The following is a 15,226-nucleotide window of genomic DNA, read 5'->3' on the forward strand; positions in this document are numbered from 1 at the left end:
CAGGAGTGCCCACAGAGGTTGGGGCAAACGATGTGGGACAAGCAGCACCAGTATCACCCAATCAAATAATAACCAGGCAGCTGGGCCATGTCCCAGCACTGACCAGTTCAAAGGCAGCTCTGGCCCCACTGACCCCTTGCTCGGGGAGTGCCAGGATTCCCCAGTGACCCGCCAGGGACCTGGTCTAGTTCAGAGGCAGAGAGAAGGTGCCATGTTGAGGATCATGCAAAAGGTGACACGATGGTGCCGGAAGCAGCACGTGTGCACAGGAGGCCAAAATGGGCAACACAGCAACTTTGGACATCCGTTCTCACTCCTGATCAGAAGCTACAGGAGAGGTCAGTCAGAAGGAGCACCTTCTCCTCCACAAGCTGCTTCTGGTTCCTCTCATTCAGCTTCCATAGAGCTGGACCAAGACAACCTACAGGGAGAACTACCCATCCCTGTAGGAGTTACTTTTGCACCGTTCTGGATACTTGGCACTCACTTCTCACAGCCAGAAATAAAGTGTCAACTCTCAGACCAATGATCTCTTCACTGAGCTGTGCTTGAGCTACTCCTACACTCTCAGCACGTTCTCCCTTTGGAAAGGGGGACGCTCCCCAGGATTCCTGAAATCAGCTCCCAGTATTTTGGGATCTGTGCCACCATCTACCTGGCAGGACATGCTCTGAGTAAGAGTTACGTTCTCCAGGCATGACAAGTGTCAAAGAGAAGCAGCAGCAGCAGCAGCAGCACTGAAGGCACCATGCACAAAAGCAGCAATATGCAAGGAAAAGGGCACGGGACACGAGCATCGAGTACTTTCCCACAGGAAAACATCCCCACTCGCTTCCCAGGAGGGGGATTAATGACCAACCAGTGGAAAGCCTGTTGTAAAGTAAACGTACTTAGCTTCCTCCACCACCTCCACCTCTGCCTGCGCTGTGATGGGCGCGTTGGAGTGTGCTCCCGTCGGGTCATCCACGTTCAGCTCCCCGTTGGTCGAGCTCACCACCTAAATACAAAGGAACACCCCGTTAACGAAGCTCCCCAACAAGGAATGCTGTGGGAATGGGAAATCTGCAGGATAACCGTCTGCTCTTTGCATGCTGTCAGCAGGCTCAGGTTCTGTGGGTGCCTTTCAGTTGCTGGCCTGGTCCATCCCAAGCAGAGCAGCAGGAAGGGGACTGTTCCCTAATTCCCACTCCCATGCCCACCACATGTCATTCTGGCTTTGGGAGGCCACTTTGGGAGTGCAGCCACTGGTGTAAGCACTGCCAGCCCTACATAGACACATGACATAGATAATGTTGATTGTTTTACCCAGACGCTTTTACAGGTGAGTGGCTGATCCTGTTGCCTGGCAGCACCATGGGCAGAAGCCACTCCAGAGCCACCAGTCTCACTCCTTACACAGCTGGTTTTTGGAAGTATGTCCTCGCCCAAAAGCTATTGACGTGGTCTCTCATCTCTTTCTGCCTCACAGCTGCCATGATGGCTCACTTCGGCATTTCCATTACAGTGATGACCATCCAGCTCCCAGCTCATGGCAGCTGGATGATCAATCACTGCTCCACTACCACAACAACCACCAAGGAAGTCTGCATGGGATGGAGGTTTGGCTGGCCCTTCCACACTCCAGCTGGATGTTAGGACAGGCACCTGGAGCTGCTCCTGGCTCTAGAGCTGTAAGGATGCCTGCTTCCCCCTCCTGCTCCTCCTCTTCACCTTTCTACAAGGCAAAAGGAGGCATCTCCCGTGAGGGGGGAGTCAAGGTGCTACCCAGAACTCCTGGTGGCTCTGGATGACCTGACCACCAGATATGAAGGGAAGGGAGCCCTTGCAGCAGATGTCCCCTCACTACTCAGCACATCCATCCATGCTCATTTTGAACACTTCAGTCCTACCAGCAGCTGCTGTTTCTGCCCACCAGGCCCCAAGGAGGGTGGGTCCTGCCAAGGTGGGTCAGGACTCAGCTCATGTGATGCTCAGAGCTCTCCTCAAGTGACAACCCCTTGGCTTCTCTTCACCCCTCTCCCAGACTCATCATGCCGTGGGCCCACCCGGGTTCTCCAGACTCCCACGCGACTCCGCAACGCTGGAGCTTAATTGTGCTGTTCCCAGGGCTCTTCCCACACTTTGTTAAGCTACTTGTTCAGTTCCATTTTCCAAAAGGTTTTGATTTTCCTCCTCGCTTTTCATGTGCTGCTGCCTCATTTTCAGGTGACAAATTCAGCCTTAAAGGAACCGGTGGCTCAAAGGTGCCGACCCCCCCAAGGGTTCAGCACGAGCTGGAGTGTCTGTTGAGAAACAAATTCCAGTCTCTGCAGCCACACACAGCACATTTTTTGTTCTCAGCTGCATGTAAGCAGAATTTTAATGCTTACAGTGGCACATGGAGGCTCATAAACTGCTTAGGTAGCTGCATTAGTGCTGAAGCTACAAGGAAACCATTCCCCTTACATTAAGAAATATGAATAAAAACATCTACTCAGTACTGAGTGCTGGAGTCATACAATCACAGAGCAGTTTGGGTTGAAAGGGACCTTTAAAGCTCAGCTCATTCTATCCCCTGCCATGGACAGGGACACCTTCCACTAGACCAAGTTGCTCCAAGCCCCATCCAGCCTGGCCTTGAACACTCCTGTCCCTGTCTGCTCACATCTGAGATCAGAGCTACATATTTATCAGTTCCTCCTTGTCTTTGTTTCTCTGCTACTCAGTAAAATATCTTTAAATGAAAAAAGGAACATGACTAATTAAGCAAAAAAAATCATTCAACCCAATCAAGTATCAGGAAAAAGTAAACATTTCAACCTAATCTGCATTTCCCTAGGGACATCCTGCACTACCCGTGTCCTCGGCTCAGCTCTGGCCCACTCCAGGTACTAATTCCCATTTCACCAGAGCCAATTTTCAGAGTGTTGTGTCTGACAGCAAAGCAAGCTCTCACAGCAAACCTCTGCCAAAGAGGCAGCAATATCAGTGTTCCTGTTTGCTTGGGTGATTCCTGCACCTTCTCTCCAGCACATCCAGCCAGCTCACTCTGGCACCAGTGTAAGAAGGTCCCTCAGTGACCCTGGGTGACAACCTGACCAGGTAGGACTTCACAGAATCACAGAAGGGTTTGGGTTAGAAGGGACCTTAAAGCTCATCTTGTTCCCACCCCCTGTCAAGGGCAAGGACACCTTCCACTAGGCCAGGTTGCTCCAAGTCCCATCCAACCTGGCCTTGGACACTTCCAGGGATGGGGCAGACACAGCTGCTCTGGTCAACCTGTGCAAGGGCCTCACCACTCTCACAGGGAAGGATTTCTTCCCAATATCCCATCTAACCCTGCCTCTGGCAGTAGGAAGCCATTCCCCCTTGGCCTGTCCCTCCAGGCCCTTGTCCAAAGTCCCTCTCCAGCTCTCTTGGAGCCCCTTTAGGCTCTGGAAGGGGCTCTAAAGTATCCCTGGTGCCTTCTCTTCTCCAGCTGAACATCCCTAGCTCTCCCAGCCTGGCTCCAGAGCAGAGGGGCTCCAGCCTTCAGAGCATCTCCATGGTCTCCTCTGGACTTGTTCCAACAGTTCCATGTCCTTATTGTGCTGCTGGACCCCAGAGCTGGAGGCAGCTCTGCAGGGGGGTTGTTATCTGAGCAGTGCAGACAGGCAGAATCCCCCCTCCCCTGCTGCCCACGATGTGGGATCAGCCCAGGAAATGAGGGGTTTCCGGGCTGGGGCATGTCCAGCCTCTCATCCACCAGCACTCCCAAGTCCTTCTCCCCAGGACTGCTCTCTGTCTGTTTATCCCCAGTCTGGATCGATACCATGGGTTGCCCCAACACAGGTGCAGCACCAGCACTTGGTCTTCTTAAACTGCATGAGATTCCCATGAGTCCACTTCTTGAGCTTGTCTAGCTCAAGACATTGTTCATTCCTTGTTCATAAACAGGAATTTTTCAGGAATTAAAAAACTTATTGGTAGTGCCACCTCCAACACTGTCACTGTCACACATCCCCTTCCAGTGCAACCATCCAGAGATGCACCTTGTGGCCACCATGCCCTTGCACTGGTGCTGGTCTGCTTTGGAACAGCTAAACCCTTTTCCCAACATTAATGGGGATTATCTCCAACAAACTCTATTTCAGTTGCTCATACCACCCAAGAGAACCTCCAAGATGGGAGAGAGGGTGCTTTATAGACCAGACCTGCTAATACACACATACATGCTGCTTTCTGGCCTCGGTTTGACACATCTGAGTTCAAAACAGCACTTGGAGGACAAGCTTCATCAAAATGGTAACATCAACAGTTGCCATCACAGCTTGGATCCCACAAACCCACGGCCTGAGCGTATGGGACAGGACCAGTGAGATCACTCTCCTAACCACAACCTTGCTGTAATTTGAGGAGAATTCAGGGAGTTTAACACATCAGGAGGAAGAGGTACCTGCACTGATCCTCCGTGTCGATCTGCAGCCAAATGAGATGTCAGGTACGAGGTATTTGTCTGCCGGCTCGGCTGGATCTCCCACTCTCCTCGGCGATCTGACGATGCCTGCTCATGAGTTCAGAGGCACGAGAGAAACAGAAGAGAGGGCAAAAGGTGAAAGAGAGGAAGAAATAAAAGGGTGTTGGTTAGTGAGTTAGTTTCTTTGCAAAAAGCAAGGCATTTACACTTCTAGCTGGGCTAGAATTTCCCTTTCCCAAGTGCACCTCATTATTTACATCTGTGGTGGCTGCAGTGATCCACTGCTGGAGTGGATTTTGTCTCCTCTGGCTGATGAACAAAGAGGAAGATCTAGTCCAGAAGATCTAGTCCAGAACTTACTTCTTTCCACAGCTTCATTTCCATGGATTTCAGCATAGAAACAATCACACTGCCAACATTTCACTCTGTCTGTCAGGTCACACACACCAGAGCACTTGGCATGGCAGCAAGGTTGGATAAACGAGCTGAACATCCCTCAAATACGTAGTTTTAAACTCAAATTTGCAACATAAAACAAAGCCAAACACTTCATTTCACCTGAAGCCAGTTCCACACACTGATTCACCTGTGCAGTGCAGAAGGAAACATCCACCACACCTGCTTGACTGGAGAGAGGGTTGGGGGCTTTTTGGGTTTCTGCAGAAAAGTAGATAAGAAACTTTTGCTAACAAGTTTCCTCTCTGTCCCAAACAGATGCAAACATCAGGTGAGTAAATGATTAGAATGTTATTTGTTTAATTAGAAGAATCCCTTTGCACTTGCACAAGAAGCTTCTGTGGGTCACCCAGCTTTGATGACAACACATCCAATGCTCACCTAAGACCCAGGAGTATCTCAGTGCACCTGAACCCAACTGACCCAAGCGGGAGGAACACAAGACTGGGAAGTGTGGGACAAACAAATCTGTGTTGGCCTCAGCTGAATGAGACACCACGGATCTGGCCAGGAAACAAGAAGCTCCAGTGAATAAACACAAGGTTCTTATCAGTGAAGGTGAAGCAGTAACCAAAGAGAGGTGCCTGGTACACAGAGAGACTCCAGAAGTCTCTGAAGAAACCTCAACATCCACTAGTATATTGTCAGTCTACTAGAGCAGGAGCATATCCAAAAAGTAGGAAAATTAAAAGAGAAGTCCCCTGGCATTTCATAAAACATCTGTTATTGTTCCCTTTGCTCTGACTCCCTCCCAGAGTGATCCATGGTGCTGCTCCTCCTTCCAAGCAGCCACCAAATCAAGGTGCTATTTCCGTATAGGTGGTCTTGTTGTATGATCTGGAGTGGTTTAGGTTGGAAGGGACCTTAAAGATCCCCTGGTTTATCAAATCTTTTTACTACACATCCTTCCTGTCAGCCTGAGACACTACTCATGCTTTTTGTCCTTGGTGACACACTCAAAGGAGAAGCACCTCCCTTGGAATATTTTTTAATGGCTGTAAGTCACAAGAACAGGAGCAACTGGAGAATTTGAATGAAGGTTTTACAAGCTGGTGGAAGGCAGATCCTGAGTGCTGCTTCTTCCACTCGGGTGCTTGGCCAGCCCAGGGGATGAAGCAGTACCATGGTACTTCAGCACTGAGTGAGGCCAACTCCTGCCCAAGGGCCTGCAAGCATTTTCCAGGAAAGGCTTCAGCAGCCACAAGAGCAAGATTTGTCTCTTTTTTTTTTTAGCTCTACAGCCAAGTATGTGACAAACTGGGTTTGAAGTCAGCTTGAGTTGAGCCCAAAGCAACCCAAGGAGTGATACTGAGGAAGTGATGCCTGTGAAATTTAGAATAGAATAGAAAAGAGCAGAATAGAATAGAATACCTGAGTTGGAAGGGACTCACGGGGAACACCGACTCCAACTCCTGGCCCTGCATAGGGCACCCCAACAATCCCACCCTGTCCTGAGAGCGTTGTCCAAACGCTCCTGGAGCTCTGGCAGCCTTGGTGCTGTGCCCACTGCCCTGGGGAGCCTGTTCAGTGCCCGACCACCCTCTGGGGGAAGGACCTTTTCCTGATACCCAACCTAAACCCCCCCCAACACAGCTTGGGAGTATTGAGTTCCCATTAACACTCATCACCTTCCTCCCAGCTTCCAAATCACATGACAAGACTGGCACTTAAAGACAGAGAGGGGCAGAGCTCGCCCATCTTTGATTAAATACCCTCACTTCCCAGAGGAATGGGCTACAAAAAGGACATCACACACGTCAGCTCTTTACTGGGAGTCAAGTATTGTAAGAGATCTGCAGTTATTATACCCAAGAACAAAAAAAAGGCCATTAAATCTGGAGACCCAAACCCACGCCTCCAATTCACGCTTGAGATGTTTCTTTTTTCTCATTTTTCCTTTAGAGAAATCTTTTGCTCAAGACTTAAAAGAAATGTCCCTTGGAAGAGAGCTGTTTGTGTTTTGGTGAGAAGAACCTGATTTTCCCTGTGTTATATTAAATAATTCATCATCCTAAGTAATGTTTAAGTGAAAATATGACAAAAGCTGCTGTGCAATCCCACATTTGGACTATCTGTGTGGCTCAGAAGAACAAGCTGCCTGCATGTTTTGGGACTAACACAGATTTCTTTGGACCTCATACTATAATTAGTAAACTAAAATGCCTGAAAACGAAGCCAGGTGTCACTGTCCAGTCAAGGAAACACGATGCCTCACACATACACACCATGAAGGTCTGTGGTCGAGGGGGACAACTGGAGATTCCACGCAGAACTGGGGGGTTAATGCAGCAATCAGGGAATTTATTAAAGCAGATTATTGTGGCAGGGCTCACACACCAGCCCACACTAATCACTACACAAACACTGCACTGCACGTGCTGCAAACCACCCGCTTTCAACAAGGGGTGTTCACACCGACTGCAGCTGATGGATTGGGATGTATCCTAGTCTACCGTAGTTGCCCGACCCTTCATGGCCCAAGGAAAGCTGAGCCCAGACAGGTTATGACACCTCACACATGGTGTTCCACCCCTGAACCCCAGTCTGAGGAGCTGTGTGGAGGCAGTGCCAGCAGCCAAGGAGCTGAACAGGACAGAGATTGGAGGAGCAGAGCGAGCCCAGATCCACTCCCTGGGAATAAGAGCAGCAACAGCTCCAGCCAGGAGCCCCAGCTGGAGTTCTACTGAACATCTGAGCAGTTCTGTTAACACGGAAAATCCAAACTCTTAACACCAACAAAGCAGTACAATGAGAAAGGAAAAAATGGGGCAATTCAAATTCAAATCATGGCAGTTCATCTGGACCATGATGCCCAGCCTTCCCAAGGGTGCCTGCCCTGCCAGTCCTTTGTGCTCTGCAACACTCACACAGTGAACTGGACACTCCAAGAAGGAAACATGGGTGTATATGGGACACAGATCTCTACTGCAGCCACGTGCTCCGTGGGCAGAGGGCACCTGGGACAGGCTGCTATTGCCACACCTCTCAGGCTACTCTACATCCATGTGCTGTGAGTAAAAGCACCCCAAAAAATGTCGTAGGTCAGGGTTGGATCACTGACTTAACCAGCCTACACACAAACTACAGACAAACAACCCATTCCAAACTGGAATCCACTTGGCTCATGAGGAATTCCACTGGTCGATACAGTATTTCAACAACCTGTTGCTTTGACAAAATTCTCCTCAAATCACAATCTCGAAATGAAGCAGGGATTGTCCTTGTCATGACCAAGAATCAGTCTCAGCCATCTATAATGTCATATGGCATCTGCTTTTCCAGTGCAAGAGGAATTCTGGGAGGGAGCAACACACCTGATTGCGAAGGGCCTGCTGGGATGGTCGATCCCGGTGGACGTGGCTGTCTCTTGTTACTGCAGATGTCCCAGAATCTACGTGAACAGATCCCACAGGAGTAGGCTGGAAAACAGGGTGTTGGTTAGGATGAAGACTCTCACATGCACAGACCCACCATGTCAGGAAGCAGGAAAACATCAAAACACCGCTCAAAGGTAATAGCCAAGGGGAATTACAGCCAGGGCTATAAAATCCCTGTGACTTGATGGCCATGTGATTTAACGGTGGACACCAGCCCCAAACGTCTTGTATAAAAATTAAGAAGATATTGTTAGGTGTCAGTCTCGGTGTCAGATCACACCTAATGCGTCTCACACGGGGTTATTACAACTGAAAATATACAGACTTGTTTTCCTCATCCCCTCGTCTCACCACTTGTAAAAATCACGCTTGCACAGAAACAGGACGTGTTAAAATTAAAGCTTCATCTGCTCTCTCCTCACCAAAGTCATAATCCCTGCTCCCAACACCGAGATCTCCATAGCAACCACCGCGGTTGGCAGCAGTAGCACGCTTGTCTTACAAGGTGCTCTTTATCAATTGCCTTTGTAATTAAAGAAAAATGAGGAGAAAATCTTGATTCACAAAGGGAATGATTTCTCAGGAACTGTTTTGGGCACAGTAAACATTGGGAATGCTAAATATAGTTGGGACAGTAAAGCATCAGCAGCAGTACCTAGTTCAGCACTGAAGACAATGACTTTACAGGTGTCATTGCTGGTGTTTGGGGTAGGTCATGAGCAGAAGCACCCAAAACAAAGAGCTTTAGACTCTTCTACCACATTTCCTTATGACACAGCTTTTGGCCAAGTACAACTGGCTTTTGACAAAGAAAGCAACACAGTGAGATCAGGGTTACAGTCCACATGGAGTCATGGAACTGCTAAATGGAGCTTGGTTACTCCAGCATTTCCTTGTCATGTGCCATACAGAGCTGGTTCAGCCTGTGGAGTGTCTGCCAAGATATTTTGAGCTCAGGAGGGAAGGGTTAGATTAGATATTTGGGAGAAATTCTTCCCTGTGAGGGTGGTGAGGCCCTGGCACAGGTTGGCCAAGAAGCTGTCTGTGGCTGCCCCATCCCTGGAAGTGTTGAAGGCAATCTAGGACAGTGGAAGGTGTCCTTGCCAATGGCAGGGGTTGAGAACAAGATGAGCCTTAAGGTCTCTTCCAACCCAAACCATTCTGGAATTTTATTATTCACTGAACATCCATCAGAGCCCTGCCTGGATCTCCTGTATGTTCCTGATGAGAACTTGACCATTACAGGAGTCTTCTATGATTCTCCTGCTTTAAGATGGATTTTACATAGTTGTCTCCAATCCTGTGTTAGACTAGAGGGAATTCAGTCTGGTCATGTTCACTGTCACAAGCGGGGAAGTGGGGCTTGAATATCCTACCAGTGCAAACCTGGAGAGGTGGGAAGGGGCCTTTGTCCCTCAGAGGAACTTTGAGGCACTGACAGAACCCCCTGAACACAATGTCAGGACACTTCGCTGTGTTGAGAAGTAAAAGATTTGACCCTAAGCTCACTGGCATTAATTGGGATTACCAGGGACAAAGAGGCAGAGGTGTGGAAGCAGCCCCTGGGAGGCAAGGTGGGAGATTTCACAGGGACAACTCACAATTGGCCTGCCGACCCAGTCATAGGCATAGTCAAAGGTGTAGCCTTTCTTCTCAAACAGCTCGGTGAAGATGGTTCGCAGGTAGTCGTAGTCTGGCCTCTCAAAGAAGTCTAATCGCCGGACGTAGCGGAGGTACGTGGCCATCTCCTCTGTGGGAAAAGGGAAAGGCAGCAGCTTTTATCCTGAATCTTCCGAATGAGCTGTTAGAAAACAAGGTCAATTCACGCTGTGCAAGAATTGTCTGGGCTGCCAGCGCTACCTCTGGCTTTTCCTCTACAAGGAGCAGTTTTTAGTAACAGCCCACAATGGAAAACAATGCAAACACTTCTCAAGCAAAGATGGAAGTCCCACCTCTGCTCTACCTCACATCTGACTGCCACACTTGGTTTTATTCTATATCTTTTTATAAAATAAACACAACGAGAAATAAACTCACTGAACCTGCCAACAGGCTGCTCACACGCATTTAAAATGTTGTTGCCCAGAGAAGCTGTGGCTGCCCCATCCCTGGAAGTGTTCAAGGCCAGGCTGGATGGGGCTTGGAGCAACCTGGTCTAGTGGAAGGTGCCCCTGCCTGTGGCAGGGGGTGGAACAAGATGAGCTTTAAGGTCCCTTCAAATACAAACCATTCTGGGATTCTGGGATTCTATAAGTCTATAAAATAGCCACTGACATCTCATCTGGGGAAGGAGAGCAGGAGATGTTGGTGGGTTTCCTGTGGCACTCGGGATCTCCAGCAGCAACCAGGGTGTGGCTGCCCAGAGCACTGTGCTGCCCGATGTCATGACATCCATCAAAGCCTTGAATATTCCAAACTAGACTTCGAGGGGGAAGCTCCAAGGTTAGCTTACCTGAACAGGGTTAGTTTACACACCAGGGTTTGGTGTTAAACTAATTAACTGCTTTTTTGCATCTGGGTTGCACTTTGCATTCACAGAGAGCTGAGCCCTGGGAATCCACATCCTGCCCCTTCCCAGCTCTCCCTCAAGTCATGTGCAGACACACCAGAGTGGCTTTGCCTTTAGCAAACAAAAATAGCAACAGCTTTGCTTATTGATACTTAACTACCTCTGTGGCTTGCAAGCTTCCATGTCACATGGAAGTAAAAGAGGAAAAAAAAAGGAGGAGAAGAAAGAAACTCCTCTTCTGAGTACCTCTGAAGGGTGGAGAACCAACCAGTTTTAGGTGAGGAAGAGAAATCATTTCTCCCATCTCCCATCAGCCCAGACCTGCAGTGTGACCAAGGTCTGAGCAAGAGTGTTGGGAAGAAAGATGAGAACATCCAACCTGAAGCTGTTGTGCTTGGAACTAAGTGGATTTTGGAATGACACATCTGGGGAATTAGCATGACTGAAGTGAACAATGATACCTTTCCAGGACTGCTGGTCCTTATGCTGGGAAAGAGCCATGTGACACAACAGCTCCTACAGGAATAGGATTAGTCTTGGTTCTCTCCTTCATGTCAGGACTTCAGAAAACACCCAAACCGCCCCCCGCTCTGTGAAAGCCACAGGGTACCTGGGGAGGACTTTAACTTTGTATCCTGTTTAACTGGAGGAAAGGTGCAGGGTGTGGCTAGAAGCACATCTTTAGTTAACAATCCCCTTAAAACTGCTGTCAGAAGGTGGAATTCAAGGATTAGACACACCATTCCATCTTCCAAGCTGGCCACCTACACTTACAAAACCTGTAAAACCTTGCATTTGGAAAAGAATTAATTAGATACATCCAACACAGTCATTTGGGAATGGGAAAATAATGAGGACATCCTTTGGAAGGAAGCCAAGAAGCTGAGTTACACGAGGCCCATGAGCACTGTCCAGGCTCCTTGATGGGAAGAGCTAAACTCATTTTAAGCCCTCAGGCCCTGCTAATTTATAGCAGCAGCTCAGTTGTTTTCCATCTTGAGGAACAACATGATGCACACACATCATCCAAATACTTTCTGTCAGAGGGGCTCAGGACCATCCTATTTAACAAGGTCTGTCCCCCTCCAGCTGCACTCACACGGTCCCGTGAGGGCTTTACCTGGAAAGTTCTCACAGAGAACTTCAACCGGAGTGTTTCTCTTTGTGTCCCCAATCTTCTGATACCTCTCTTTTAAGGTGTCAGCCTGCAGCGCACAAAGACAAAACAGTTGTGGAGAAAGAGTTCAACCATGTGAGAAAGGACATGCTGTATGGGAAGAAAAACAAGGTTTTTAATGCCCGTTCTGGGTGGTATCAGGAGATGTTACTTGTAACTGAACTGCCTCCTGACTACACTGACAGGAACATTTTATGGGCTATGGGCAGAGAAAATCCAAGGCCGTGTTCAAAACATCCTCAGTAAGGAAAGGCAGGATGCTTAATAGTGTCTTACAAGGCTCCCTTCTCACAGTGCGGTCCTCAGGGCCGTGCAGGGAAGGTTTCATGGGAGAAGCAAACAAAGCTGCAGGAGCTGGGATGGCACATCAGTACCTCCCCCAGGCTCAGGGCCATTGGCAGCTGAGCTGCCTCCACAAACGTCTGCAAAATATATCCACTGCAAGGGCATTTTGGGTCTTTCTGGGTGTAACAGAAAGACACCACACAGATAACGACTTACATCAGTCACACTTCTCCCAAATCCCACGCTGCTCCCACACTGCCTCTCCTTTCACCCCCAAACTGCCTATCACTGAGACAGCACTGACCAAACATCTGGTCATCAAGGAAATGAAACAGTTTGCAGTTGGATTTCCCCCTAAATCCCCTCTGAAGCACAGAACTCTGCTCCAGTTGCACCCTAAAAATGGGGTTTATTGCCTTCATTTCAAAATATGCCAATTAGACCTGGTAGCAGCTTAATTAGCATCACAGATGTTCTCTCAAGACATGGCACTGACAGTACAGACTAAAAGTGTGAGCTGAGGAAACCTAGAAGAGCAACAAAGCTGTCCCATTCTAGGTCAAGCTGGAGAGCCCGAGTTTGCCCTGGACCTCAAAAAGGAGTCAACTAATTCTTATCAAGTTCAGCACCAAACTTAGGAACTTTTGTAGAACCTTGTCAAAACCTGGAACTATTTTAGAATAATTTACAGGATTAATTTAAAGGAGATGAGTTCAGCTAAGCCAGAAATATGTACCAGAATAACACACAGAGGCGTGAATGTAAAGTCAGAAACGTTCTGATTTCTTTCACGACCCTTTCATGCTTGAAAAACCCTTTCTTTGCTTTTTCTGCCATGTGTCTGATAAGGCTGAGCTCAGACTAACTCTGGATAGGTGGTGACAGAAGAGCTTAACAAGGTCTATCACCCAAGCTGCTTCCACTGACCATCGCAGTGTCCTGCTGAGCAGCTCCTGAGCCCAAAACCTCACCTTCTTTTTTCAACAGGAGTTCTTGTCTTCACTAACAAACCTTCTGCTATCCTGATCAGATTTGGTGCCTTCGCTCCCTGCAATTCCAAAGCTGAACACAGCAGCTTAACCATCAGGGAGGTGATGGAGAAGTGAAGATGCAGCTTCCAAGAGCTTCGGAGCCAGGAAATGACTCGCTCCTGGTTAACTCAGCTGATGGATGTTGGCGGCACTCAGTAACTCAATTGCCTGCAGGCCTCCTCATTGTACACGGCATCCCATAAACTCCTCAGCACTGAGTGTCCAGCGTCTCTGGAGGGAAGCCAAGCTCAATCCTTCTGCCAGAAAACCGGTTTTTCAAGCTGAAGTCCATCTGTTCATCTAAACTCATCAAACTGCTCCCATTATAAACACAGATCCCAGATGCAGCTGGAGGATTGTGTGCCCTAACTGGAATTTCATAAACAACCACTGTGTCCCCGTTGCGCTCCAGCTCGGGGCAGCTTCCAACCACAGCTCTCATTGCTATCCCTGAACGTCTGCTCAGTCCTCTCTCCAAAACTGTACCAGTTTGGCAAATCGAAGTGCCAGGTGACATATTTCTACCTTAAAATCTTTCCTGTAGCTAAAGCTAATGCCTCATCCTTAGACTTCAAGGACGTAAAGGAGAGGACAGTGTTTCTGGCTGGGTTTTGCCGATGTTTCCCCAGTGGATTATCCTTTGGGCAGAGACCAGCAGAAGTTTTCAAGGGCAAAACCTAAAGCTCCAACCTACCTTCAATCCCTGCCAGGGCAGGCTGCCTCGGAGGAAATACATGAACATATGGCCCAGGGCTTCCAAGTCGTCTCGACGACTTTGCTCTAAAAGAGAAGAGATGACAAATCATTGCTGCAGAGGCAGAAATGGCTCTGAGATGTCCTCAGCAGCCACACCTGTATCTGAGATAAAGGTATCACAGGGACGTTCCCTCGCTGTCTGCAGCTCAGATCTCGTGCAAAACCACCTAGAAGCTGTTTCAAAAAACCAGAAAATATGCAAAATCAGCTGGAAGGCATGAGATAACACACGAGCTGTACGACAAACAGCCCAGACTGTCTGGGATAAGTCTTAATTGCAGAGGAATAAAGCAGTTCCTCAATCCTTCTCCAGCCTGCCAGTGTCGATGGTGCACCTGCCATGTGGGGCTGGATCATTTCCTCAGGACTCCATGGGAACAGGGGATACTCACAACCAGCTGCAGGGAACTACCCTTGCACAGTGCCAACCCTTTTGCAATCACTCCTGCATCTCATTGCATCAGAGCAGGTCTAAAATAGCTCCTTCCAGAGCTGTGAAACACTTGATGCTGTTGCCATGCAGATGTTCTGATTATAAATGAAGGGGGGGAAAAGGGGCCTCGAGCCAAAGGAAAAAGCATCCTTAAAATAAGCTGCCAAAATGTATCCAAAAACTCAAGGGAGGATAGAAGAGAACAACAAATGTGGAGTCAACAGCACAGGACTGGGGTTTGCTGAGCTCACAACCTGATTTGGTGCAACATTCTCGCCTCCAAATCTCTATCTGCACCAAATGATGTGCTCCACAGCCACATCCCAGAGCAGATCAAGCCCACAGGTCATGAAAGACGTGAGCTGAGCCTGCTGCTGCATCATCTGCACAAGAGGAAGGCAGTGCTTTGCACAGCGTGACTCCTTCACAGGCAGCAGTAACTTAACCCTCAGCAGATGCTGGGAGTGAGAACACTCATGAGAAGGGAGCTGAGATGACAGTTCCTGCAGGTTATCCTGATAAAAAGGAGAAAAAAAGAGGATGTCCTGGGTAATTCAGTGCAGTGATGAACTTCTCAGGAAGATGGTTGAGTGCACTCGTCTCTCAGAAAAACTGCAATCAGAAGCCTTAGTTTTAAGCGTGAAGGGACTGATTCTGCCTGGGCTGGTCTTACCAGTGAAGCATCAGCCCCTCAAAACCCCTCCGGGCAGAGACAGCCTTCCCTGGCTGGCAGCCAGCCCTGCCCTCCTCAAATACAACCCCAGAAC

The 15,226-nt window shown here is 48.7% G+C and overlaps 1 protein-coding gene across 3 annotated transcripts in view; it reads right to left on the bottom strand.

Moving 5' to 3' along the window:
* CSNK1G1 (casein kinase 1 gamma 1) overlaps nt 1-15,226 on the bottom strand; it is a 99,356-nt gene that overhangs the window by 7,586 nt on the left and 76,544 nt on the right. For all 3 annotated transcript variants that reach the window (XM_064668641.1, XM_064668640.1, XM_064668642.1), the window contains 6 exons: nt 13,965-14,050; nt 11,898-11,982; nt 9,870-10,018; nt 8,206-8,310; nt 4,415-4,522; nt 891-997 (listed from right to left, as the gene is read on the bottom strand). In XM_064668641.1, the coding sequence (XP_064524711.1) occupies nt 891-997; nt 4,415-4,522; nt 8,206-8,310; nt 9,870-10,018; nt 11,898-11,982; nt 13,965-14,050 (640 nt within the window). The remainder of the gene's footprint in view (nt 1-890; nt 998-4,414; nt 4,523-8,205; nt 8,311-9,869; nt 10,019-11,897; nt 11,983-13,964; nt 14,051-15,226) is intronic.

The sequence above is a fragment of the Pseudopipra pipra genome, chromosome 12 (genome assembly GCF_036250125.1).
Source record: "Pseudopipra pipra isolate bDixPip1 chromosome 12, bDixPip1.hap1, whole genome shotgun sequence".
NCBI lineage: Eukaryota > Metazoa > Chordata > Aves > Passeriformes > Pipridae > Pseudopipra > Pseudopipra pipra.